At 39.5% G+C, this 27,786-nt stretch overlaps 1 protein-coding gene across 1 annotated transcript in view; it reads left to right on the forward strand.

Annotated features, from left to right (window-relative positions):
- Nucleotides 1-27,786, forward strand: part of ENTREP2 (endosomal transmembrane epsin interactor 2) — a 200,366-nt gene that overhangs the window by 162,520 nt on the left and 10,060 nt on the right. The window contains exons 6-9 of the mRNA XM_067305308.1: nt 16,773-16,933; nt 17,565-17,700; nt 24,325-24,400; nt 26,930-27,508. Of these exons, the coding sequence (XP_067161409.1) occupies nt 16,773-16,933; nt 17,565-17,700; nt 24,325-24,400; nt 26,930-27,508 (952 nt within the window). The remainder of the gene's footprint in view (nt 1-16,772; nt 16,934-17,564; nt 17,701-24,324; nt 24,401-26,929; nt 27,509-27,786) is intronic.

Below are 27,786 nucleotides of genomic sequence, written 5' to 3' on the forward strand. Positions count from 1 at the left end.
TTCCCTGCGGCTACACTGACTTAGACCAGCTGAACTCTGACCTGAAGATTTCTTTTTCTTCCACTATTCTCAGTATTGTCCCATGATCTTCAGTTCCCTTTTGCTCTCATACACTGAAAGATCTGATTTACTTCCTTTTTTTCTTGCTTATAAATCCCTGATCTGTATGTGTTCCTTTTGCTTTCCACCAAGGTACTTTATCTTCTCTTAGCAGGATTGTACCATGCTGTGAGTTTAGGATAGCAGCACTAAGAGATACTAAACCTTGTAGAGGAAAATGTTTCAGTTGTTGATCCTTTTACTCTGTTCTTACTGTATTCAAGAGCTACATATAATCTCCTCTAGGAAGAGGAGCCATAAAAATATAATTTCTAGTAAACATCATCATCATGCAATAGGGAAAATCCTCCGCAGACATCATGAGATTAAACAACTTTTTAGCTTGCTGTCATTACTTTTGTGACTTGCATGCTCTGTTAGTGTTCTTGTCTCAAAATGAACCAGTTAGAATGGTGATTTTTTACAAATTACACAATCCTGAAATTGTTTCTAGTTCTCTTATGGCAGGATGCTATTCTGTATGCTTCAGGTATTTTATTGCCTAGCAACACTGAGCTGGGACATAGTATAGTCACAAGAAAATCTGCAGATGTTTCATGAGTATCTGCTTCCCTGTATAACTTCTGCATACAGTGATTCATACATGCAAGCCGACAGTATGTTACTGGAAACTGCTTCCTTGTAACGTACTGCTCTTGTAGTAGAAATGCCCTGAAAAATATAAATACAAACTGAACAGTGTTAAGCATAGATTAAATTTTCCAATTAATTTGAAGGGTTTGGGGTTAAAAATAATTTCACTAAGCAAATTTTCGCATCCAAGTATTAAGGAAAAAAAATATTAGTTCTTGTGTTATCCGAGAAGTTCCCTCCTGGGCCCAAGTTTGAAAGGCACCAGATTTTGAATGACAGTAAGCAGTCCTGCAGTCTGTACCCAGAGGCATCAGACTGAACTGGCAGCTCCACAGGAATTAAGAAATATGAGCATAAATGGTCTTGTTTCCAATTCCAGTCCTTAAAAGGACTGCTTTCTTTAATTCCTCTTTTTCCTTCTGAACTTTCTAAACTATGCAAACACGTATCCCAACCCCCTTTAATTACTTTGAAGATAAAGTTTAAGCCTCATGTGAGGAATCAAAGAAGTACAGGAAGTGGATATAGGAAGTCAAATGCCTTGGCAAAATGTATAATTATTATATACCATAATGCATTATAGCTGATAATGATTATACAATATTCATCTCCTATAATCTAACAGTATCATCTGTCTTTTCTTTATGTTTGTTTCAACAGAGACTTACAAGATACCTGGCATTTTGTGTGAATGCTCTTTTAAATATTATTAAATTCCTGTTTTTACATTCACTTACTTATTGCCATAATTCATTAATTTGCGTCAGTACTACTATTCTTTAGCGATAGCCTCCTGGTAAGAAATATGCTTCAGTGCATATTTTATAATGGCACCAATAATCTTTATGGGTCCTTAATTTAACAAAAATAAGAACACCTTCTTTCTAGACTCTCATGTCTTAAAGTACAATTTTTGTTACCTGTTCTCATTTTGAGTAGTATTCAGGAAGGTGCACTGAAGTCTTTGGGGCAAATTATCCTTTCTTAAATTAGGTATGCAGGCACTGACTAACGTAAGATACTTAATTCAGTGGGACCTGGACAGTTTGCTGATGATGCTGTATCACTCATTATTTAACAGTTTATTGACTCAATTTTCACAGTTGGCTGTCTTCTGGATTAGAAGAAGGGAATTCGCAAAGATTTGTTTTTCTGTGCATGAATGATTTTCGGTTTTTAGACACATGGTAGTTTTGAAAGAAAATAACATGCTGGGACTGAGGGGAAATCTATGTGAACTTGAGTTAAACATTGTTATAATTTTTTTGTTCTAAAAGGAAAAAGTAATTCCTAAATAATGTTTCTTTTAAGTGAATATTTTGCTTAGCTATTACAATAACAATGCAAAGTTAGACACATGATATTTAACCTGCTACACCCTAGCTATTTCTTTATATATGATTTCATTCTTTTAATGTAGCAAACCTAAAAGTCATCAAACTACAGTGCATTCTATTGGTCAGTTGCTTATTTTAACATCTTTGATTTAGCACTTCGCAAATACAGTAGAAGGAGTATATTAGAAAAACATAACTGCTTCCCTTTTCAAAGACATATGAAGAGTTTTAGCCACACAATATAATGGGAATCATGTTTACTAAATGAACATATTTTCTGTGAAACCGAACCTGAGGACCTGGCCTAAAAAGGCGACAAGAACTAGCCTTGCAGTGCTGCGCATGGCGAGGTGTCCTAGGTGAGCAGCTAAATGTGAGGGAGACGTCTGGGAGCTGATAAGAGGGGCAGACAGATATCAGCATGCTTTTCTATTTTTTCTCCATTCATTATTTTGTAACTTTTGTAGCTGTGTCTGGATTTTGTAAAAATTCTCTTTTGTCTAATTTAATCTTGCTCAGCTTGTGTTAGCAATTGCCGTCAGAGTAAATGATAAGGCATTCTACCGCTTTGGGCCTGGCAGGCCTTAAATCTGAGGTCTCATGTACAAGTGAGTAAAGACTTGCTAAAATATCTTGCTGCTGGGCTAACACTCCATACCAGATGTCACTGACTGACACTGAGCAGAGTGGGGAACTTCCAGAGTAGTTAAGATGACATGCCACTATTTTGTACACCAGGGACCAGATACCAGATATTTTGGATATCAGGATACCAGATGAATGAGACTGTTGTTCAGGACTGAACATCACAGAATCACTGAGGTTGGAAGGGACCCCTGGAGATCATCTAGTCCAAGCCCCCTGCTCAAGCAGGGTCACCTAGAGCACATTGCACAGGATTGCATCCAGGCACATTTTGAATATCTCCAGAGAAGGAGACTCCACCACCTCTCTGGGCAACCTGTTCCAGTGCTCTGTCACCCTCACAGTGAAAAAGTTTTTCCTCATCTTCAGATGGAAGTGTCTGTGTTTCAGTTTGTGCCCATTGCCTCGCGTCCTGTCGCTCGGCACCACTGAAAAGAGTCTGGTCCCATCCTCTCGACACCCTCCCTTCAGATACTTGTACACATCGATAAGATCTCCTCTCAGCCTTCTCTTCTCCAGGCTAAACAGGCCCAGCTCTCTCAGCCTTTCCTCATAAGAGAGATGCTCCAGTCCCCTAATCATCTTTGTGGCCCTTCGCTGGACTTGCTCCAGTAGTGCCACATCCCTCTTGTACTGGGGAGCCCAGAACTGGACGCAGTACTCCAGATGCGGCCTCACCAGGGCTGAGTAGAGGGGGAGAATCGCCTCCCTCCACCTGCTGGCAACACTATTCCTGATGCACCCCAGCATACCATTGGCCTTCTTGGCCACAAGGGCACATTGCTGCCTCATGCTTAACTTGGTGTCCACCAGCACTCCCAGGTCCTTCTCCACAGAGCTGCTCTCCAGCAGGTCAACCCCCAACCTGTACTGGTGCAGGGGGTTATTCCTCCCCAGGTGCAGGACCCTGCGCTTCCCTTTGTTGAACTTCATGAGGTTCCTCTCCGCCCACCTCTCCAGCCTGTCCAGGTCTCTTTGAATGGCAGCACAGCCCTCTGGTGTATCAGCCACTCCTCCCAGTTTTGTATCATCAGCAAACTTGCTGAGTGTGCACTCTGTGCCTTCATCCAGGTCATTGATGAAGAAGTTGAACAAGACTGGACCCAGGACTGACCCCTGGGGGACACCGCTAGCTACAGGCCTCCAACTAGACTCTGCCACTGATCACAACTCTCTGAGCTCTGCCATTCAGCCAGTTCTCAGTCCACCTCACTGTCCACTCATCTAACCCACACTTCCTGAGCTTGTCTATGAGGATGCTATGGGAGACAGTGTCAAAAGCCTTGCTGAAGTCTAGGTAGACAACATCCACTGCTCTCCCCTCATCTACCCAGCCAGTCATTCCATCATAGAAGGCTATCAGATTGGTTAGGCATGATTTCCCCTTGGTGAAGCCATGCTGACTACTACTGATCACCTTCTTTTCCTCCACATGCGTGGAGATGGCTTCCAGGATGAGCTGCTCCATCACCTTTCCAGGGATGGAGGTGAGGCTGACTGGCCTGTAGTTCCCTGGGTCCTCCTTCTTGCCCTTTTTGAAGACTGGGGTGACATTGGCTTTCTTCCAGTCCTCGGGCACCTCTCCTGTTCTCCATGACCTTTCAAAGATGATGGAGAGTGGCTTAGCAATAACATCCGCCAGCTCCCTCAGCACTCGTGGGTGCATCCCATCAGGGCCCATGGATTTGTGGGTGTCAAGTTTGCTTAAATGATCTCTAACCCACTCCTCCTCCACCAAGGGAAAGTCTTCCTCTCTCCAGACTTTCTCTCTTGCCTCCAGGGTCTGGGGTTCCTGAGGGCTGGCCTGAGCAGTAAAGACTGAAGCAAAGGCGGCATTCAGTAACTCTGCCTTCTCTGCATCCTTCGTCACCAGGGCACCCACCCCATTCAGCAAAGGGCCCACATTTTCCCTAGTCTTCCTCTTGCTGCTGATGTATTTGAAGAAGCCCTTCTTGTTGTCCTTGACATCTCTAGCCAGATTTAATTCCAAACGGGCCTTAGCCTTCCTCGTTGCATCCCTGCATACTCTGACAACATTCCTATATTCCTCCCAAGTGGCCTGTCCCCCTTTCCACTTTCTGTATACTTCCTTCTTCTGGTTGAGTTTTGCCAGGAGCTCCTTGCTCATCCATGCAGGTCTCCTACCTCCTTTGCTTGACTTCCTACTCACAGGGATGCACCGCTCTTGAGCCTGGAGGAAGTGATGTTTGAATATTAACCAGCTCTCTTGAACACCCCTTCCTTCTAGGGCCCTAACCCATGGGATTCCTCCAAGTAGGTCCCTGAAGAGGCCAAAGTTTGCTCTCCTGAAGTCCAGGGTTGCGATCCTACTTGGTGCCCTGCTTCCTCCTCGCAGGATCCTGAACTCCACCATCTCATGGTCACTGCAGCCAAGGCAGCCCCCAACCTTCACATCTTCCACCAGTCCTTCTTTGTTCGTTAGTACGAGGTCCAGCAGCACCCCTTTCCTTGTTGGCTCCTCCACCACCTGTGTCAAGAAGTTGTCACCAATGCTCTGCAGGAACCTCCAGGACTGTTTGTGCCTAGCTGTGTTGTCTTTCCAGCAGATATCAGGGTGGTTGAAGTCCCCCATGAGAACCAGGGCCTGGGATTGTGAGGCTACTTCCAGCTGTCTGTAGAAGGCCTCATCGACTTCCTCATCCTGATCAGGTGGCCTGTAGTAAACACCCACAACAGTGTCACCTCTGTTAGCCTGCCCTTTGATCCTTACCCATAAGCTCTCAACTCGCTCTTCATCCACCCCTAGGCACAGCTCAATACATTCCAGTTGCTCTCTCACATAAAGAGCAACTCCACCACCTCGCTTTCCTGGCCTGTCTTTCCTAAAAAGCACGTAGCCATCCATGACAGCACTCCAGTCATGCGAGCTATCCCACCATGTCTCTGTAATGGCAATGAGATCATGGCCCTGCGACCGCACACATATCTCTAGTTCTTCCTGTTTGTTCCCCAAGCTGCGTGCATTGGTGTACAGGCATTTCAGGGAGGTGATCGAGCATGCAGGTTTCTCAGGAGGGGTAAAAGAGGGTCCTCCATAGCCACATCCCATGCGCACTTCCCTGGCTGCATTCACCTGCTGGAGGCATCCTGACTTGAGCAGTCTTTTGCCAGCTACCCTGGCACTATAACTCTCCCCTTCCCCCATCTTTCCTAGTTTAAAGCCCTCCTTACCAGGTTGGCCAACCTGTTGGCAAAGACCCGCGTGCCCCGCCTCGTGAGGTGGATCCCATCTCTCGCCATCAGTTGTTGCTCTTCAAACAGGGTCCCATGGTCGTAGAAACCAAAACCCTGTTGGCAACACCAGCGGCGCAGCCAGTCGTTAACCTGGAAAGTCCGTCTCCTCCTCCTCTCATCCAACCCCCTCACTGGCAGGATTGAGGAGAAGATGACCTGGGCTCCCAGACCCTTGACCACCATCCCCAGAGCTCTGAAATCCTGCTTGATGGTCTCCAGTTTGCCCTTGGTGTCATTGGCGCCCACATGGAAGAGCAGCAGTGGGTAATAGTCCGAAGAATGGACGAGCCTAGGCAGTCTTTGCATGACATCTCTCACACGAGCCCCTGGCAGGCCACAAACCTCTCTAGACAAGAGGTCAGGTCGGCAGATAGATGCCTCCGTCCCCTGTAGCAGGGAGTCCCCCACAACAATCACCCGCCGCTTTTTCCAGGTGTTCCGGCAGGGCACAGGGTCTGTTGTCCCAGGTACTTCCCTGGTAGCCATGCCCATCTCCTCCTCATCCTGGAGGGCACTAAACCTGTTCTTCAGCCTCAGGTCTTCAGGAGGAGTAGGAGCCTTTCTCCTCCCACGAGCAGTGACCAGTTTCCAGCCTTCTTCTGTGATGTTATGATGTACCGTTTCACACGGCACAGAGCCCTCTGGCAACTCCACTGCTGTGGGGGGCTGGGACTCCCGAAGCTGCACAGTCTCCGAGAATACCCTCTCTATCTCTTGCTCTGCTTCTCGGATGCTGCGCAGCCTGCTGACCTCCTCCCGTAACTCCCTTAGCTGATGACACAGCTCGCCAACAGCAGCACACCTCCTGCAGGAGAGCTGGCTGCCAGCCCAGGCCTCCCGGAGAGGCCCCAAGCACTCCCTGCAGCCTGAGACCTGTAGGGCTGCATCTACTGTCAGAGGGTCGGTCTGGGTCCAAGCCTCTGACACAGCAACTCCAACAGCCGCTGGGGAACGCGCTCTGCGGCGTGTCACGACCATACTTGAGGAAGTGTACACCACAGGGAACAGAAATGAAGGTCCCTTCACGCGCCCTGCTGCGCAAACTGCTGCATCTGCGAGCTGCGCTCTAGGCCTGGCTCTTATATAGGCCTCTCCCTAGCACTGACTCACAGGGTGCTTGACCGCCCAATCAAGGGCCACTGGGATCAAAGGCCCCAACCCCCTCTGGTCAGGGGCAACCCAGAGAGCTCGTTAGCAGCAGCCACTCCTAGCTGGAGCTTTTCCCACGAGCTTTTCCCAGGAGAAGTCAAGGCCTCCTGCAGTTGTCCTTGCCTAGCTTCCCCTTTCCTGTTCACAGCGATCACCTTCTAGGTCCTCGGGGGTCCTCAGAAAGCCCACAACTTCCACAAGATCCTCAAGTTCTAACATGTTTGTTACTTTCTGTTTCCATGACTGTCACGCTCTATATTAATAAATTAATGTTGTTGGAAGTTTTAAAACCCTCCTGAAGTCATTACAGCCCGCAGGTGGTCAGTGTTCAGAAGATTCAGTGCTGGTCTCCTGCCACTTTTCTATCAGCTGTGATCTCTTACAAGTAATCGGTGCTTGCATAACTGGTAAAGGAACGATCTTGCCCTTAAGAGGAAACATAGAGCAGACAGCTTTGGTGAGAGACCCTTTTACAGGTCTGCTACTAGTAGTCTTTTCTCAATCGCGTATCTCCTGGAAATATTACAGACTTGTATTGTGTTACATTTTAGTTTCCTTTAGTCTTTACTTTTGTTCTGGGAAAAGTAGAAATCTTGAGATTGTTTTCAGAAACCAGGTTGAAATTTGCTGTACAGCAGAAACCAAAATAAACCTTTAAATACTTACTAATAACCATTAAAAAAAAAAAAGAAAGAAAAAGAAAATATTTATTTTAACAACTACCCTTTTTTTTAAGTGTATTTTATAGAATTTCCTGCATGAATAAAACTTTGCTGAATTTTTCACGAGTATTATTATGCCATTTAGAGACTGGGAATGTTTTAGGTTCTAATCTTTGAATTGAACTGTTAGAATAAAATTTGCTTTTAACATGTACAGTTTCATTTCTGGAATATTTCAGATGTAGCATGTGGCACAAGACTAAATTAACCACTCTGGGCTTTGAGTTTTTCAGACTGGGCATGAAAAAAAATTTTCCTAGGTTGCTCCTTCTTGATGTGACTAATTTGGAAAGTGCCATATTTTTTTTTCCCCTCACATCACCCTTTCTCCCATTAAGTATATACAGTTGCTGCAGGAAAAAAATCTGCCATATTTTCACAATTGTATTAATACTTCAAGAGTAAATGATACCATAATTATAGATTGGAATTGCATTTTTTTTACATATTTTACTACTTTGGACAGTTTAAGACTGCACTCCATTACAGAGCTTCCCAAAATTATTCTTTCCATGTTTACACCCCTCCAGCAGATAAATGTGAATCAAATCAGATTGTATAAAGATTCTGTAATGTGAGGAAACATCCCTTAATGACCAAGCTGTCACTTCCCTATTACTTCAGTTGTTGCTTAGGGCAGATTTCAGTTTGCATCTTGTCTGATGAATGCTGCTGCATTAATTCACGCTGTTGTCTTCAAAAGTTAGCAACGTGATTTAAACAAATAAATACCAGAGACAGTGCAGCCAAGCTAAAGCATGAAGTACACCTACTCCATTCTTTCTTCCCCTCCAAAGATGTTTATACAGTACTTGTTGTAGAAGTACTGGCACTGATTTCAATCAGTGTATTCTGATTTTATCACCGTCACTGTTAGTTCATCATGTTACATGAAATCTAAAACAATCTGTTGTTTTGTAAAGGAAATAAGGTAATGATGGCACATGCAAGCTGTAACTTTTAATTACTGTTTTCATCAGCCATAATGATAATTCAGTGTGTCATTAACTAACAACAGGCTGCATGCATTACTGAAATTAATACAAAAGTTTTTAACAAATCCTTTGCATACTGTTGAATTTAAGTTATGCAGTGCAGTCATACTACATGATCTATGAACTTATGCTTGTTGATCAGAGGCAAAGGTCCCGCTAATTTGAGCGTGTGGAAGAAACTGCTTTTTAAACAGAGAAATTGCTTATATATAGAGAGAGATCTATATATCTGTATATAAATATGTCTCTGTATCAGTATATATCAATATATATAAAGAGACTGAGGTTGTGCAGTAGCTCATGGTGTTGAAAAACTTCTAAAAGAAAGAAGGCTTTATACAATAATTTTTTAATGTTAACATTAAGTTTTAAATTAATTTCAGGAGATTCAGAACAAATTAAAAGCAATTATATGATTCAAGCAGTGAACATTTTGACAGGAGATGAACTAGCATCAAAGCTAAAGGTGCAAATGTCAAATGGCTCTCTTACCTCTCTGTCTGTAAGATTTTATTCTCGTTCTGTACATCATCTTACAATACTTGCTCTGTTATATCTATCTCTTATATTTTATCTCTCTGTTATATTTATTTATATGTCAATATGTCCTAACATATTAAAAAAAGATAAAAAGAGAAATTACAAGCATTACGCTGAGCTCTCAAGTTGCTGCCCAGGCTTTTCTTTCTCTTTTCAAGAACACTTACAAACTTCTTGTGTTCTAAAAATTAACTAATTCATTTAATTTACTAAAATTTATATTCTGTTCTAACACTTTCCCTTTTAAATTTTTCTTAGGCAACGGTAGGTAATTATTTCCATCCATATTGGTAAGAGATTGTAAGTCCGTCTTGAGTATCAACTGAAGTTGCTTTTGAAAGAAAACAATGAATTTTATGGTTTGTGTTATTAGACATGTGTCAACTGAAGGAACACTAGGATAGATTAATTATCTCAGTTCTGAATGTTCATTTAATCTGTGTGTTCTTAATTGAAATATTCTTTTCCAGTTTAACATAAGGGTTTAAACAATAGGTCAGTTTTAAATTAACCTTACTATTTTTAAAGTTTTTGGTTTTTGAAGAAACGCACTTCTGCTATTGATTGCTATTTGTTAAATGCAACTTCATTCCCTCATGAGGTTTCTCAAAATTGGTACCTCTGTAAGTGATAGAAGAATTTTCTTTGCCAAAGAAAAATTGGAATGGAAACTGAACTGGAATAAATAGTTTAAAGTGTCATACAGCATACAAAGCTGTCTGCTGAGATCCTTTATATTTTTCAGCAGGGTGGGTTTTCTGTTTGTATTGCTGTGTTTTATTCACTAATAGGTGAAATTTTTGGCAGCCCAAATTGTGATATGTTTGCACAGAAAACTTAGTGTGCCCCAAGTATTCAATCTGTACAGGTTTCAGAACACGTGCAGGCAGGCGCCCTTTGTGAGCACCGTGTAAGAGCATGTGCTCTTATGTGAAGCTCAAAGCTTCTTTGTGATTTTTATCTTTTTAAGGAGACTAGTCACTTAGAATTTTTTTTTTAATTGTGTTTTTTCTCTATGGTAAGTCTTTTTTATACCTTGATGGCTAAAAATGAGACAATCTCTGGCTGTTTTGAAATACTCTTGTTCCAAAGCAGGAGAGAAACCACACAGATTCAGTGATGGCTGTGGTGAGATAAAAGCCAGGTTTTTGCTGCCTATGCTGCACTTGTCCTCCTGATTGTTTGAAACTACACGACGCTGGTGGCAATGCTAGTGTCACATCTGACATGTTTAGCTAACGTATGCATTGCTTTCTAAATGTCTTTCCTTAAGTAAGCTTTGCTTTCCCTCTGTCACACAGGGCACTTGGGCACTATTAACTATTTACTCGGGATCCTCATACACAGCTGATAGGCAGAGCGGTTCCTAAACACATGTATTGTTCATGCTATTATTTAGAAACATTTATTAAGTGCAATGACATATGTAGACTATAAATCACTTATCATTTTCTTTCCCAACACATTTAATAAAGTCTCTTAAACATGAAGAGAAAAATGCTTATCAGAGTAAAAAATCAGGAAGAAATCAAAACATTCTTTTACCTGTTCTATATCCCAAATGAGATTAATTCAGAATGTACTGAACTTGTATTTTGCTATATAAAAGAATAGTTTTGTTACTCTAAAGAAGAATTCTATTTAAGATCTTTCTCCATTTATCTAGTATTTCTATTATGTTGCTCAAACACCTCAGATAAAGCACCTGAGTCTGCAGACAATATCTTGGTTGCTTTTCTGTCCCCCTATTCCAGTATATCATGTTGAAATAACTTTTTTTATCATGTTGAAATAAATTTCTTTTTTTCCCCAAAATTCTGGGAGAAGTTTCAAATTAAATGAGAACTGACCATAAGTCATTAAATAATTTTTAATATTTAACCTAATTTTATCAAACCATAAATATTACATTTTTGGGGCACAAATCTCACTAGAGGTAGCGTGTAGCCCAGATGGCAGCCCAGTTAGAAGCACCATGCATTTTCCCCCCACCTCAAATAAAAAAGTACAGTAGAAACCTTTGCAATAAGTAAACTTATGACATTTTTAGAAAATGTACTTTTCTCCATTTTGCATTTTATTGGTAGAATTAGAATATTTAGTATTTAAGAATATTTAAAAAACAGAGTATTATAAGAAAGATTTAGAGTCACAGAACAGTTCCTATGGGGTTAGAAAGCTATTGGCTTGGGATAGTTATAGCAACTAGAAAAGAGAGAGAGAAAATTTTGAATCAGTATTTTTTGTATCAAAATATCTCCTATATTGCAATTTCCCTTTAAGCTCAGGGAAAATTATAAGAGTCAGCCCTGATCCTTCTGTTCTTGCAGACAATTAGATAACACCTACATTTTCCTCCAGGAGATATCGATTTCACTCTTAAAAAAAAAAAAAAAAAAAAAAAGGAAAATAACCTGTCCAAGAGGAGGACAGTTAATTAAAAAAGACAGTGCTATAGACCCACGTGTATTACAAACAGCTTTTACATTAGATAAGATGCCAATATTTAATTATATGCAGTTAAAATATTTTATTTCCCATCCCCAAGAATTAACAGATTTTTAGAAATGATGTGTAGAAGATAAAATGAGGATAGTGAACCCTGGAGTCTCCAAAGGGATTATTTCAAAGCTACAGAGTAAATTTATTAATGTGATATGGAAGGCAAATGTAATTACATGCAGATGAGAGAAAATACTCGAGATAAGAAGATTCCCTTAGAGCACTAGTACAATACTCACATATGGCAATTGCTGTTTTAGGTATGTTGTAGCTGCTAAGTAGTGAATCCTAGCACTATGTCATTTACATGGCATCAACATGCTAATCAGCTATAGAGTAGGTAGACTACAAGGTGTCTGTGTTTGGTAGGAATGTCCTTTACCCAGAAATGCTGATCAAGTGTTCTTAGCCTCACAGATCCCAGCTAAAGGACTTACCACACTGCCTCATACCAGGTAACTGTTTCTTTAGGGAAATATATTTAGTCTTTATCTGCTGTTTCTTCAGTTCGTTAATTGATACTCCTCCAACTGTGTCTAGTTGCACATACTCAGATACTCAAAATGTAAATAATAAGCCTCAATCATCCCAGTCACTTCAGTGACCAGTTTTTAGAAGAACTCTTGAGTGAAGAGCTGGAAATCCAGTATGACAATAAAAAAGGAAAGTGAATTTCATAGCCTTATTCCTATCTGTTTATTGGTGTTTATTTCACCTTGAAGAGCTAAAAATTAAGAAAAAAGTCCGTTTCATTCCACAAAGCACTGCCTTCCCCGCTGCAAAGGGCAGCATATGTTTCTTGCTGCAGGTGCTAGGTTTGCTGAGAAGGTCATTGGAGTCCCATCCTACGTGACTGCCTGTGCGGAGTTCTCAGTCAAATGGACCCCGAGCATAACTGCATTTTCAGAAAATTTTTACCTCTTCTGCTCTGCTGGAAATGGCATGCTTCTAATATCACTGTTTCTAGTTCTCTGCTTGCTGACAACTTGTTACTGATGCCATGGCTAATCACTGCAAACTTCTGTATAGAATTCAAGTCCAAGCAATGGGTACAAAAGTGCAGCATTGTACAACTTCCTTGTTTAGCCTGCAGCAACAAGATAGCATATTTTAGTCTTTCCTCATAACTGCAAACCAAGTTACAAGCAAAGTGGTCCTCAGTATGAAATAAAGATGAAGGCTGTTTAAATCAGAGAGCATACCTATCAAAATTAGACTTGTCCAGCTAAACGTACAGATTATGCATGCAATGTGTGCAGCACATTGCGCATCCAGTTAGCCTATTATGTATCAGACATGTTTCGTATGCTAAACTAAGGCCATCTTTAGTCCAAGGACTAAAAAGAAAAACACACATGGATAATAATTTGAATGCCAAATGTCAATCACAGTGCTGGCTATTTCCTAAAACAGCAGCATGAATTTAGGCTCCTAAATCTGTATTTCATTGTTGGATTTCTGGAGACTCCCAGCATCTAACAGGTCCAGGCGGTTGGCATAAATATTGAGTGTTTGGGATTTCCAGAGCTGGGAGATACCTACTTCTACCTAGTAAATATGTTCAAAATGGCTATTGATAACTTTGAGGTTATGTAAAGTTTTTAACAGGGTTGGCTGAAATATTGCAACCTACTGTTTGTCCTTGTCTGCAACAATTTTCTTTCTGTTGCTTCTACAGTCGCCGGTGGTTCAATCCCAAAAATGTGGCTAGGAGAGCTTCTTTGTGAGTTGTTTCAGAGTGTGAGCTATAGATTTTGAAATGACATTGAATGCAGCTTGTCATTGTCTATACTTGTGACCAAACAGACCATCCACACTCTTGGTTTAGCAGTTCTTCTTGCTGTCTATCCTACTTGCCATCCACCATTCTGAGACTGATTATTTGGTGACAGCTGTCTTGTTATACAAAAAGGGTCTTGTGTGTGTGTTTCCCTGTGAAAGCGTTTGTCACAGTCCCTCTGCCTGGGCCAGTTCTGTGGCTGTTTGCGTTTCCTCATTGTGTCTTTTTCTGATTGTCTCCTCTAGAGACTGCATCAAGTCTTTGCGCAGCCCTGGCCAGCCTGCACCATTCGAGGCCAGCTCTTCAAGTTTTTTAAATACACTTTAGGAAGAATAAACTTTGCAGGCTAGTAGAGAATAGGATATAGGAAGTATAGAATAAGTTATGAGTTAATTCTCACTTAATAGCTTTCCCAGTGTTTTTTTCAAGGATGCCTGTTCTTTGTGATAATCCTTTATATTTGATATTGCTTCATTTCCTGCTAGTCTACCTCTTACAGCCTCTTTTAATTTAATTTCTGTGCCTTCCAGCAGGATGATATCTCACAGGTAAACTGTTATTTATAAAAAAAACAAACCCCAAATGTGTGCATCTTTCATCTCCATTTTGCCACCCATTTTCAGCATTGGTATCACAGCATTCATTGCCATGCCTTGTGCTCAGAGAAAAGGTTCCTGAAAAGGATGCAGATGATTCCACTGTTAAACTGAACTGGATCTAAATGTTAGGGTGTTTTCCTTATTGAATCACAGTCTATTCTACCCCAAAAAACCTTTCTCTTCTATCATATCCCACAAAATGTATGCTAATATTTCACTATAAAGGTGCTCTCCGTGTTAATAGCTGTGTTTGGGGGAATGTTAGAATATTGCACCTTGTATATGGCTGAATGAAACAAGCTTCAGGGAACTCAAGAGCTGGAGAGATGGAGCTGCCTAATAGGCTAGGGGAAGGTAAAGGCAGTTGCAAAAGAAAATTGCTCAGTGTCCAAACTGCAAAGATGAGCCAAATCATCAACTGTACTAGGAAAATGAGTATATTCCTGAGGTTAGTGGAAGCAAATAGGGTACAAAACATGGGGCTGAGTATATAAATAAACATTTGTTTTCATTATGTGTTAGATTTTTCTACAGTTTTCAGGTGATTAAGTTGAACTAATTAGGTTTAAATTCCAAATGAGAATTTTTGTTACTGGCACTATATAGATATTTAATCTTTATCTTTAGTTGCTTCCTGTTTTCCTAAAAGATTCTTCGAAGTGTTTGGGATGATAAGAGACTGGTGATCATATCATTTATGACAGAAGTTTGGTATTTAACAATTAATGTTCACGTACTGTTACAGTTTGGGAAACAGTCATTGGACGCTCAGGTGAATTCAGACAGAGTAACCTCAAAAATGTTGTTCTTTTTCTTGAGAAACCTGTAGAAATATTTGCTAGTATTCAGGACCATTGAATTGCATCTCATATGAAAGGCAGCACTTCCCAGCATCAGGCTTTTTATGTAATTAAGAGTAAATCAAGAACGTATCTTTTGTTCCTGTGCCGTTAGTAGACTACAATGGCTGCAAGAAGTTGATAGGCTGTAGGATATAATGATACAGTAATATGCTGCAGAGGAAGCTCTTTATTTAGTAGTTACTCATGAAAATATCTCTAGAGAGTCAATTAGTAAGCAACTAATAGTTCATTTTCACAAACCATTGAAACCAGTCTTTCTGACTCTGTTGTGTTGCATTATTACAGCTTTGACCTTTGAAACAACATACATAGAGTGTGTTTAATAGAAAAAAGATATAACTCAGCCTTCTAAATAACAAAGGCCAACATTATTTCTACTGTAATTTAAATCCAGCATAAATATGCAGGGTAAATTTTTCTGCAAAAGTGAAAAATATAGAACTCTGACATTAAAAATGAAATTTTTTTCTTTCTATTTGCTGGATCTTCTTAGCATAAGCATTTTCAGTTTTATTTACTGCTTTTCCATTCTTTATCATGGATTTCAGAAGTCATAATAATGTAATGAGACAACAGTGCAAAGAGATGTATTCACTTGTTCCAGTATAGAAGAGAAACATGCCTTCAGCAGATTTTCTTAACTCACTCCTTTTAAAAGCCAAGAGCTAAAAACCAGGTCATCTACTAGTCCAGCAAAAATGATATGGCAGCAGAAGCTTGTCTGAAGAAAAAAGAATGCCTCTGCCTCTATTGATTGTCTGTTGTTGCACCTCTGTGCATGGGGAGTGTATCAAGCCAGGTCGAGGCAGCTGCGTTCCAGGGGATCTGCAGAAGGGACCCAGTGTGATCATGAAGTAGTTTAAGCCTTTGCTAGCAGGCTTATTAAGTTACGGTGTTTCTGATATCAATTGAATCAGAAGGGCTTCTTGATACCACTGCCATGCTCAAAGCTGATCAGGTTCCTGTCACATCTGACAGTACTTCTCAGTAATTATTATTTTTTCATCTTCAGAATAGTTATTTCCTTTCGGTTTTGAGATGTTTATATGGAAAAAGTATTTTTCTTATATTCACACAAGTATTAAAAACATTTATACCACATTTAAACATGCAGTGTCGGTATCAACGAATCATAAATATTTATTAAGAATATTTATTTTGTAAACAGTGAAGAGTAGGTGGGATATTAATAGTTGCCATATTCAAAATTTAATGAACATATGGCAGCTTGCTTCTGGTTTGCTTTTTTGGTATGTGGGCTTTTTTTTCTTTAGTACAAGGCATTTCAGATTGGGAACAAAACCATGCAAATAGTTATTTCAATAATTGTATTTAGTGTTTCTCAATTATGAAAATACAGCTGATTATGTAATGCTGTAATAAAATTTTAACATTAAAGTGTTTCTTGAGACACTATCTAATTTGAAATGTCTTATGTTCTCCATCCTAAGAGTAACTGATTTCGAGGCACAGACTCCTCTGTCTTCAGTAAAACTTTGTTTTATATTTTACTAGTTTGAGACTCCTCACCGATCTTTTTGAAAGCATAAGAATATTTGAGATCTCTTTCATTTCAGTAGGGATATTCATGAATTGGTCAAGACTGCTAAAACCAGCCTTTTATTATAATTCTTTTTGTTGATGGTGATGTTGCTCCTACCATCTTAAGGAACTTGAGCTATTCCTTTTCAGTTTCTGCCACAGAGGCCACATTCTACCCACCACGACTGTATGACTCCACATGGCACTATCCTGCATCAAACCCTGGATTTTGATGAGTTCATACCGCCAATACCGCCTCCACCTTACTACCCACCGGAATATACCTGCACACCTGTGATAGAGGCGCAGAGGTGATTCTTCTTCCCTATAGTCACCCTCAGCCTATAGTTCTGGGCTACAGACTATGAAGCTCTTTCAAAGAATATGAAGTGAAGTGGTGTCCTTCGCTTACATCAGGTGCTTCTTTTCCAGGGAGATTACATACATTTTTCACAAACCTGTTAGGACACACGTGGAAATACTTATTTGTGTTAAAACCACTGTGCAAGCACTACTGTGATGGAGAAGTGACTGAACTTAGCTAAGACAAGGATGATAATATTTGAGCATAAAGCAGGGATCAGCTTATAGGTAATCGTTTCGCAATCGTTAACATTATACACTTGAGGTTGAATGTGAGATTTGATTTTCTAACGAAATCATTGAAGTTAATATGCGCTACTATGGAGCAGTAAAGGACAACAATGACTGCAAAACAGGTTTGTACAGATGGCTGGTATCCAGAATGAAATACAGTTTTTAAAGCTACCCTATAAATTAAGGCTTCATTTTGCTTGTCTAATAAATTTCTTCAGCATTTCTTGATAGTGTATTGGCTTTGAATTCAGAGAAAGCTCTACATCAGTGTGGTGTAGATAATAGTTTACCAAATAAAGCCAATGCAGTTTCTTAATAATGAAGTTTGTTTGTGTTTTTAAACAGAGGTTTCCATTTGGACTTTCCTCATTCCCCATTCAGTGCATTATACGAAGTCACCATTAACAGCCCAGGAATGCTGTATCCAGCTGAGCTGCCCCCTCCTTATGAGGCAGTGTTTGGAGAGACGCCTGCTAGTCAGGTAAGGAAAGCCAAGAGAAATTCTTTACATAGTCTCCAAATCATGATGCAAAACAGTATGAGATTATTTTGATGATCTAAAATAATTTAGGAGTTAGTTGTGCTTTGAAGAAACAATCATTAGAAAATGTTTATATTCTTTAAACAGTTTTCATACTCTTCTCTTTAAGGGTTTAACTGTCTTACGAATTTCACCTAATGTGCATTCTCCTTATGTTCTTGTGCATAGTTGGGCAAATAATTATGTAAGTAATAATATTTCAGCTGAGACTGTCCATTAAAAAATTGTATGATACTGGATTGTCACTAACAAAAACCTAGGAGAATGGATTGAAACCACTGAAGCACAGAGTTTTTCTTTATTTGAAAAAGATAATGATGTTTTGAAACGGGATTAGACGTCTTGGTTCCTGCAGGTAATAAGAATAGCGTAGATTTAATAAGGAGGAAGATAACTGTGTGTCTTGTGACAAGTAATGCTAATAACTTCTGTATGTTTGTGTATGTGTGTATATAGCATAGAGCTCATGGGAGCTGTGTGTGTGATCTGAACAAACATAATTATAAATTCCTGTATTAAACTCCTATGTGTAGGTAGAACATGCACATGAAAATTCCTAACAAAAATCTCTATAAATGACCTCAAACTAGCAATGTTAAAAATACACATTTGCACTGCTCCACTTGAATTAAATCTCAGGTCATGTTCTGGAAAAGTCCTGGGATCACATGGTGATAGTATAGATTCTTATAATGGCAAGCTCTTTTAATAGCTTCTCATATTTTATGGCAATAACAGATATTCTTCAGAGTGTGTAACAGCTTTATTATAAACCTTAAGAAGGGATTCAGTATATTTCAGGCAAATATTTACCTTTTTTTTTGTCTTATTTTTCACTTAAGTTCAACTGAAACAGGAGTTATCCTGCATTTGTATGCACAACCAATGCTACTTTGAGCAAAGTTTTGTTTGAAGTGGTTTGTGATCATTAGGTCACCTACCACTAATGGAACAACCATCTTAATATTTATAATTGCTTTCAGAAACTTTAATTTCTTGCAGGCTTCAATAAAAACTCCAGGCTAAGGAATCAAACATTCTAGATATTGCTTATCAGATCTTAATAGCATACCATGGAAATATGTGTGTACACATTGCTGACATGCACCTGCATTGCAGATGGGAATGCTTTACATTTTTCCAAAATATATCAGTGAAAAAATTACAAGGGGTTGTTTGTCATTTTGGGAAAGTGTGCACTGAAAACAGGAGATAAAAAATTTATATAAATGTTTGCTGTTACACAAAGGAAGATTTTTATGACAGTTTACAGAGTGTCTGAGAAAACAGTGATGTTGAGATGCACACTCCCCGGTAGAAACACAACTAAAAAACTCCAGGATATGCCTGATTATATGACTTCTTTGACTGACAAAGCAGCTTCTGAACTCTTTCATCCCTTGCCTCCTGGCATGCCCTCTACCTCCTGCCACACTTGAGAGGCCAGACATTGCATTATCTCTGATTTATTTGGCTATAATAAAATGAACCAGTATAAACTGTTCGTGAGTTGCTTTGCTGAAAAGCAAAATTGGAGTTTCCAGGCCATCTCCTTTCTAAAATGTTTTTTACAAAAGCACTGTCCTGTTTTCTTTACAGTAACTCAGAGGAATCTGCAAGCCGTAGAGGAATTGATATTTTTGGTGATTAAAAAAATAGCGGCAAAAGCAATTTAAATTATACCTGGTTGGGGGTGTGGGAGGAAGAGAAGTATCACATCTGTGATAAGAATGACACTATGTGAGGGTTAGAAAAGTGTCTAATTACACTTAAGCACAAAATCACTTTGGGCACTCTTATAATTGGGCACTCTTTGTATGTGCATAGACACCCAGCAGCACAGCAGCACCAGCATGTGACAAAAATATAATTTAACAAACCATAATTTAAAGCAGCAAAGTCATGCGCTTGCCAGGAAAGCATGAGCTTTAATAAGTGCACGTAGTGACTGTTACTCTTTGGCACCTGGGGTCAGTGTCGGTGCCTTGCCTATCCCTCTCTGGACACCTGGCTTCCAGAAGTGCCTGTTCTATCACAAGTGAAAATGGGTGGTGATTTTTAATTACTAAAGTGATGATATTCTCTTGTCTCCTACTGGGATTGAGTTTATCCGCTGTATGCCTGACAGTCGCTGGTTAGGAGAGCTTGTAGGATTAAAAAAACAACAGGTGCTAATTATCAGAAGTGAAATACATTGGTGGTGCTAAAGCCCATACAGCAACTTTCTAGTCATGTACTTTTATTGACAACAAAAGTCCTAACATATCCTTTTGAAGCCAAAGTCCCAATGAATCTGGAAATGGAAAAACAGCCACAGTCTGAGATCGTTTTAGATCTGCAAGAAGTACAGAATGCGGTCTTAATTTCTTACATGGTGCAATGCTCTCATGTAATACGCATCACATCGCAGCACAGTATGAATTGAAATAACTAGATTTATAAATCCCTCAAAGGCATACTTTGCAACGGAAATAATGGCAGAGCTTTAGCTACAGAAGTGCTTCTGGGAACCATTAAGTAATAATAATTATAAAACCTATTACAGGGCACCAGGCATAGGATTTGTTTGTTTTTACATGGATTGAGGTCCTTAGAATTTTATCAAACTGTATCAAATTAGGCTTCAATATTTCATGCATTTCATTTGCAACAAATGTCAGTGCTAATTCAAGTGGTTTCTTCTAAATAAAAATTGCTGTTGGTCATCTGTACTGATTAGGAATTCTATGATTTTACCATGAAAAAAATTGTTTTTCACACTACTTTTTCATGGGAAATATTGCCTAGGAGGTAGAAAAGACAAGAACAGCCCAAGGTTCTGGATGAATTATACCAGTGACTATTTCATAAGCCTTACTAACTTACAGGCTGTGCAGGCTTGCTGAAAGCACATTTTTTCCTTCCTTTTACTCTTATTAGCTTAGTGACTGTCTTTGCCAGCCAGCATACCTGAGGATGGGCAAGTCAATAAGGTTTGTTACCCTAGGAAGAGCTGAAACCTGTGCAGAAAGCAGCTGCTTTCCCTATGTGGACCAAAACTCTGACCTGACTAAAGATTGTTACTGTTATCTTCTGCAATTAAAGTTGTGGTTCCCCTTCCTCCAAGCAAGCAGGATAATTAATTCAAAAAGCATATAAAATACATTTAGCAATTATTATAAATAGAGAAGAGAGCAAGGGAAGGAAAAGCAAAAATGTACATATTGACCAGATAAATTTAAATGGCTAACGTTTAGCCAAACATTGCTAAATGCTCAAAAAAAATGAGGGTGAAGAAACCAAAATTCATATAATATACCTGATTTCTTCTGCATGAATGAAATCTCTTGTCTTTCCACTATTTAAGATGCTAGTTATCAACAAGGCCCTTAAGAGAGAAACCTTAATTTGTGAAGGGCTCTTCTATGTGCAGGGGGAATTTTGCATGTCCTGTACATAGAGGGGAGTATTCATGGTCCTCCGTTTGGGACCAAGAGGCAATTTCTGAGTGTCTAAATTTGTCCCATGTGTTTCTCATATTGTTTCTTTATGGTTTGCAAGCAGTTGTACTTGGAGAAAACAAGATAATGTAGCCTGCAATATATAAGCAAGAGCCCAGAAGTTAAGCTGAGAGGCCTTGTCTTTTTGTTCATCTAGGGACCGTTCACCTCTAAGAATATCATCCTGTTCATGCTGTCCCGTGGCTTTGGGTTTGTTACTGCGGGGTTTCCAGCCTCTGGGGGAGCCTCTGAGCCCGAGGCAGAAACCGAGAAGGGAAAGGCCATGCCCTGGCTGAGCTTTTGTGTCCCCTAACTTCCAAAGGACGTGAGAGAGTGATGCCACCCTCGCCCTGTGGAGCAAGAGGGCTGCTACCAGTCCCTCTCTGTCATTTCCCTGAGTAAAACATGACTGCTTTCCCTCGGTGAGCTGAAAGAGTCTCAGAATTAACACCTGAACCACAAAGCCAAGTAGTTTATTTTAAGCCTCCTGCCCACACCAACATGTGCCTTGGGTTCGTGCTGTGTTGTGTGCAAGCTCCCTTCCTCCAAGGTGTCAGACAAGAGAGCAGCCACTGCCGCTCTGTGGCTTGTGTCACGTGAGCTGCGTTGACTGTTCCCAGATGGGAAAAGCTGGCACTATAACTGATTCTCCAGGATCTCCAGGACATAGGGATTCAACTGTCTTAATCTAGAAGTGTTTGTGTAATAGAAGATTAAGCTATGTAAATATGACCTATGTATTTCTTCTGACAGTAAAATACTGTATTTGTTTGAGAAAGAGATGAAATATTTTGATTTCAGGAATTGCCATGCTAACTTTTTTTTCCACAAGCATTATTTGCTCTATATGCTATATAGTAATGATTTTATTAATTTAAATTTACTAGATCAAAGCTGCATGGTTCTTTTTCACTAATATGGGTTTGCTTTGTGTTGACACCAAAACCTCAGCCTAGCATGTAATTCATTTTATAGTTACTAGACAAAGTACAACATCACTACAGCTGCCAGGCGACCAGGAGAATGCAGAAGGTCAATAAACATTTCAGCACAAATATTCAACAGATACTCTTCTGCTAATGATTAAGAATATATGAAACAACCTAGATTTAAAAAGAGCCCCTAGATTTTAAAGAAAAAAAAACAAAAACCAAACACCTTTTAAAACATAAAATTATTTATCCAGAAATGTACTTAGAATACATTTTTTTTCTGTAATAATTTATTTTGTGATTGAACTCTTTTCAGCTACAAAGACCATTTGAGGACACTTCTTTTGACGAAAGTTCTCACAAACATATTCTTCTCACAAGCTTATATTTTCTTCTGTAAAATTTACAGTTTCTTTTTCAGAAAAAGTTGCTGTTGGATTCCTTGTTTGAAAGCAAAACTAAAATTGCCATTTTCAAAAGTAAGCTTACTGCAGTTCAGTGGTAGATGTTCAGTTTAGAAAATATGAGCCTCCTAGTTGATGAACACCGATAATTTAGTACAAGCAGTAGAACATTTCTAAAATGTTGATGTAGTGAGATAAACATATGCTGAACACTAAAGGTAGGAATGTGTTGTATGGGATTGAAGCAGCAGGGTGAGCAGTTCCACAATGAATTCCCAGGCAACGTCTGCAGATTAGAATGACACCACTGATTGATTGATGTATTTATTTTTACCACAGATGTGATAGTTTGTTTCTACAAAGAAGGTTCCTTCAAAAAATTTGCAAGTAAATGATTTAAAAATATGACTGATTCAGCCTTTTTCTCTGGTTCCCAATCCCCTGTCTATCTACTGCTGAGTTCAAATATTTCAGGTATTTTTTTTTGTATAGAGTTATATTCACAAACCTTTTGACTTAGAATCACTTTTAAAGTCTAAATTTGTATCAGAAAAACTGTTTCTTGATCGCTCAATCACAGTAAGGTTTGTGTGTGTGTGTGTACATTTATATAGAAAAAATTAATGATCGCAGTAAGATACGTGTTTATGTATGTATTAATCTACACTGGCATGTGCACTGAAAGCTCTTTTCTTAATAGCTTCAGAGTATAGTGTCACATTCAATTCTTTTGAGAAGGCCAGATACAAATTAAGCCCTTGACAAAAGAGTTTTCACAGAGGTGATTGATGGTTATTTGCAGACTCTGTCACCAACTGTAATGCGCTTTTACTAGTTAATTGTAGCCCTAAAGAAGAAGTAATGCTTTCTGCTAAAAATGGTATCAATTTCACCTCCTTTGATGTGTCTTAGTATGGTTTTTTTCATTTATAGTTACCAGCTGTTTATTGGAACCATTTTTTTTAATAATTGTGGTCCCAAAGAACTGCTAAAAATCGAATGAGATCGACGATAAAATGCAATTCAAAGTCTGTTGAAATCAATAGAAAGAAAGTTTCCTTAATTTCAGTAATCTGTGGATCAAGTCCTTCCAAGACTGAAGGGAAGTTTTTTTAAGTTACCTTCTTAAATCCATCCTTTCAGCAAAAGGATGAGTCCTACTATTATCTCCCTTCAGCAATCTCTGCTAGGCTGGAGATACCATGTATCAACCAGCTTGGGTGGTAGTGATGCTATAGGGATTAGGAAAACATTACATGTAAATATTTTAGCAGGTAAACAGAGGATAGTGCTTGTTTTTTATGATTACTGTTGTTCTCTATCCTATTTTAGGGTGATACAATGTGGTATCATGTCTCAAACTCCACAAAAACAAACATAATGGGAAAAAATGCAGACTGTTGAAAAAGAGATTTTTTGTAATAAGACAATTATTTTTAAGCACTGCAGTCAGTAAATTTTGTAATGTTAGCCTGCAGCCCCAGCTGCCTGTGAATTCAGGATGAATTTAGCTTGTAGATTCTGGGGGAAAAAAAAAATTGCTTTAAGCGTGTTCCTTTGCACTGCATTTGTTCCTTACCCAAAGGCATTTTAAATTACTATATCTTTAAGTATGTTTTGATTGGAATAGCGGCTTATATGATAGTTATCTCATGTTGCAAGGTGTATTCTTTAGATCATCAGCTCTGTACTTTTTTGGGAAACTGTTTGCAGATTAATGTGCTGTTACGCTGAACAATTTTTGTGCAGGTCACTGGTATTGATCAGCAAGTATCCGAATCAAGCTTGGGTGAAAGGAACATGACAGAGGTCTTCAGCACACAAGGTGATCATAATGTTGTTTTTGTCTACTTTGGAGAGATGTAGTGGGGTTTTTGAGTTGGCTTTTCCTTCCTTTGTACCCTTGCCCATGGGAGAAAGAAGGATTTGCTTTCAGATTGTTCATGACAAGACGAACTTTATCCTAGTCACAAACTGACGTGACTGGAAATGCAGAGGAAATCAAAGGGGAGTTCTGTTCAACATAGCTCCCGTGGGAGCATACTCGCTTTGATTAAAGCCATTTGAGGCAGGTACCACAACTTTCATCTCTCTTCAAAGTCATGCACATAACTGGCAGTTTGTTTCTCATTGTTAACAACGACAGATGCTTTTGCATTCTTACAGTTCTGACAGTCCACACGTCTTCTGCATATGGTAGTTCCCTGCGTGGCTCCAGAAGCTGGGACAAGAAGCTTGCTGCCCAAAGTGTGGACGTTGTGAGTGAGATGAGCAGCTGCACAGAGCCAGATCATTTTGTTAAAAAGTCATGAGAATAAGCTTCTTTAACATGTGTGATGGTTCTTCAAAGATTCTGGTTTCAGCTATGTGGCTTGAGAGTTGTTGAGTAGTTTGCACAAAGTGAGATAACTGTTTTAGTAAACTTCCAGTAAATAATTTTTCCACATCATAGCTGGTATTATTAACAGACTTGCAGGTGTTTTCAGTTAGTACACTGATGGGCAGAGAGGTGGTGGCAGAACAGTCCTAGGCTCAGAAGCAGTCCTCTCTCACCCATCCTCCACTGCGGCTGACAGCCCAACGAATCAGCCAGGAGAGCCTGTTCCTACACACAAAGTATCTGTTCTGCAAATAACTGAAGGACTTCAAATTCCAGAGCCATCAGTTGTCACCTTTCTCTAGTGCTAAACATTCTTTTATATAAAAAAACAAACAAACTAGTCTTTGGCATCTGCAATGAAGCGTGACAACTGAAGGTGACTAGTTTTCAAGTTCTGCTGTTAAAAAAAGGCTGCGTTTACACAGCTAATTCTCACAGTTCAAAAGTGCGTTTGGACTGTACATCCATGTGTAAAAGCCTAAAAAAGAAAAAAGAGGGAGGGAGCCTGGATATTGAAGTTCTGTGCTCTGAACACAGGCACAAACTTGATATTTTCACTTATCCATACAAACTTTCTACATATTTCAAAGCTTGAGTTAACGGAATATGTTGCAGAGAATCATGTCACTTATGTAAAAGTGTTTGGAGACACATCACAAAATATAAATGGTCCAGTAAACTACTGCAGCTTGAACAGTGCTTATTATGCAATTTTAGCATGGATAGATATATTTCCATAATCGATTATAATGTTCTTTTTGGCAGTCTTATGATTGCCTTGTAAATATTATGACTTTATTTCCTAGAAGCCCTAAAAGAAAATGGTAATTTTGATTTATCTTATGTAAGAAAAAATGTCCTTCATAAAATTTAACCTCATGAATATTTGATTTCACATTTTGATTATTTCCTTATACTCTGGGAAGCTTTCTGCTTCCTAGACCCCAAAACATGGGAGCACTTAACAAATATTCTCTAATCCATTAAAAAAATTCAGTCTTTGTATTTCTGAACACAATAGAATATGTTTGCCTCATCAATGTTGCTAGCAGCAGCTGTTAGGCAAAAAGGGGCATCAGAAGCTGCTGATCTGAGTAGAATAATAGGATTTGTATTTTGTAAATACTTTGATTTTAGATATTGCATCTTCTCAGGAGTTTCAGTCCAACATGGGGAAATTGTTGCTTATATTATTGGAGCCTGAGAGACTGCATGGTCTAATTTTATTTTCCAGACTAAAGGGATTTCCTTTTCTCTTTTCATCATGACTTTAGGAATAAAGCAGAGCCAAATGCTTATTTTCATGCAAAGGTCCATTTTCATTTATAATGTATATACATAGGCCTGACAGAGGAAGTGATAACAATCTCAGTTTTCAATACAAAGGGCTTCCAAGATGACGTGAACCTGCACAGAATATGTAGCTTCTATCTGAAGTGTAAAGACAAAAGAGTCTCTGATATCCTGTGTATTTTGTATGCCGGAGATATGGTATGAGGGTGAATTCTCTTTTGTAAAGCTCTTGGGTACATACTTCAGATAAATGATGACTGGTTAGAAAGTGTTAGGTGCAAAGCTCATATTGACAGTAGTGGTAGGCGTAAAACTGATTGATCAGAGCCTTGTTTATTCAGCAGTTGTGTAAAGTTTTGCTTTTCCTACCATGAGCAATCTCTCACCAGAGAAACCAGCTGTGAAAGAGCTGTTGCTGTTTGAATGTAGTTGCAGAAAACACTTTGGTATCAGTGCTCAAACATGTTTATTAGCTGAAGAAAATACATGAGAAGGACACTAAAAACAAGTAAATGACTTCAGTCCTTATTGCTGTGGCATTCTGTGAGCTGAAAAGTTTTAAATACTTGCTGATATGCTTACCAATTACTTGATTTAAATCAGTGTATTGAAAACCATGGTAGGGAGGAATGGGTCAGGGGCAAGAAGTTGTCACTTTTCTCTGAATCTCTTGTTTTGCAGTTTCTGTTGACAGCACCTCTTTGATGGTCTCGGAGGCAGTGGATATCCCAGACCATAGCTGCTCCTCTGAAGATCTTTGTTCACTGGAAGTTCAGGGATCAATCCGTTCTGCAGATTTTTCTCCCTACAGCACGACGTGCAAAGGGGCCACAGACAGAAGCTGCAGCAGCCTGGATTACAGCACGCGCTGCCGGTTGCGCCGGACTCGCTCGCAGGGCTTTCCTGACGAGGATGATGGCTCTTGCAGCAGAGCCTCTACAGACAGGTCTCAAGGACAGGAAAATGAGAGCTGTGCCCATGGCAGGTCCTCAGACTGCTCCTCAGAGAATTTCAGCTCCTCAGAAAGAGAAGGGCAGAGCAAAGCTAGGCCGCCTTTGAAACAAATGAAATTCTGCTGTGGTGTCTGTAGCCAGCCTGCTCTCCCTTCCCAGCCCTCCCCCTGTTTTGGGCCTGCAAATGCTTCATTGTACACAGGCAGCCCAGAGAGTACTGTCCAGCAGCATCACATTACAAAATCCAGAATTTCAAATATAGTCCGATCAACTAGTGACCCTGTCTCATGTTCATCTAATACAGAAGGTAGGTGTACTACAACATGGTTGTGGCTCACCGCAAATGAGCGGTGTTTGATTTGTGCAGTGATTAGTATTGATGGAAATTATATGAAGCCTTTCAGTGATGGATAACTTATGTGTGAAGGTTTTAGCTCCATGCACACTTTCTACATTTGAAATTTTTTAGTAAGAATGAACGTGGAAAAAGTAACAGAGTGAAATTAATACTGTTTTTTTCTAAATTGTAGCAGCCTTCTGCCCTGAGTCAGAAAACCATCTCTTGAGTAGATGCTTTCACCTCTC

This window comes from Apteryx mantelli, chromosome 15 (assembly GCF_036417845.1).
Source record: "Apteryx mantelli isolate bAptMan1 chromosome 15, bAptMan1.hap1, whole genome shotgun sequence".
Lineage (NCBI taxonomy): Eukaryota > Metazoa > Chordata > Aves > Apterygiformes > Apterygidae > Apteryx > Apteryx mantelli.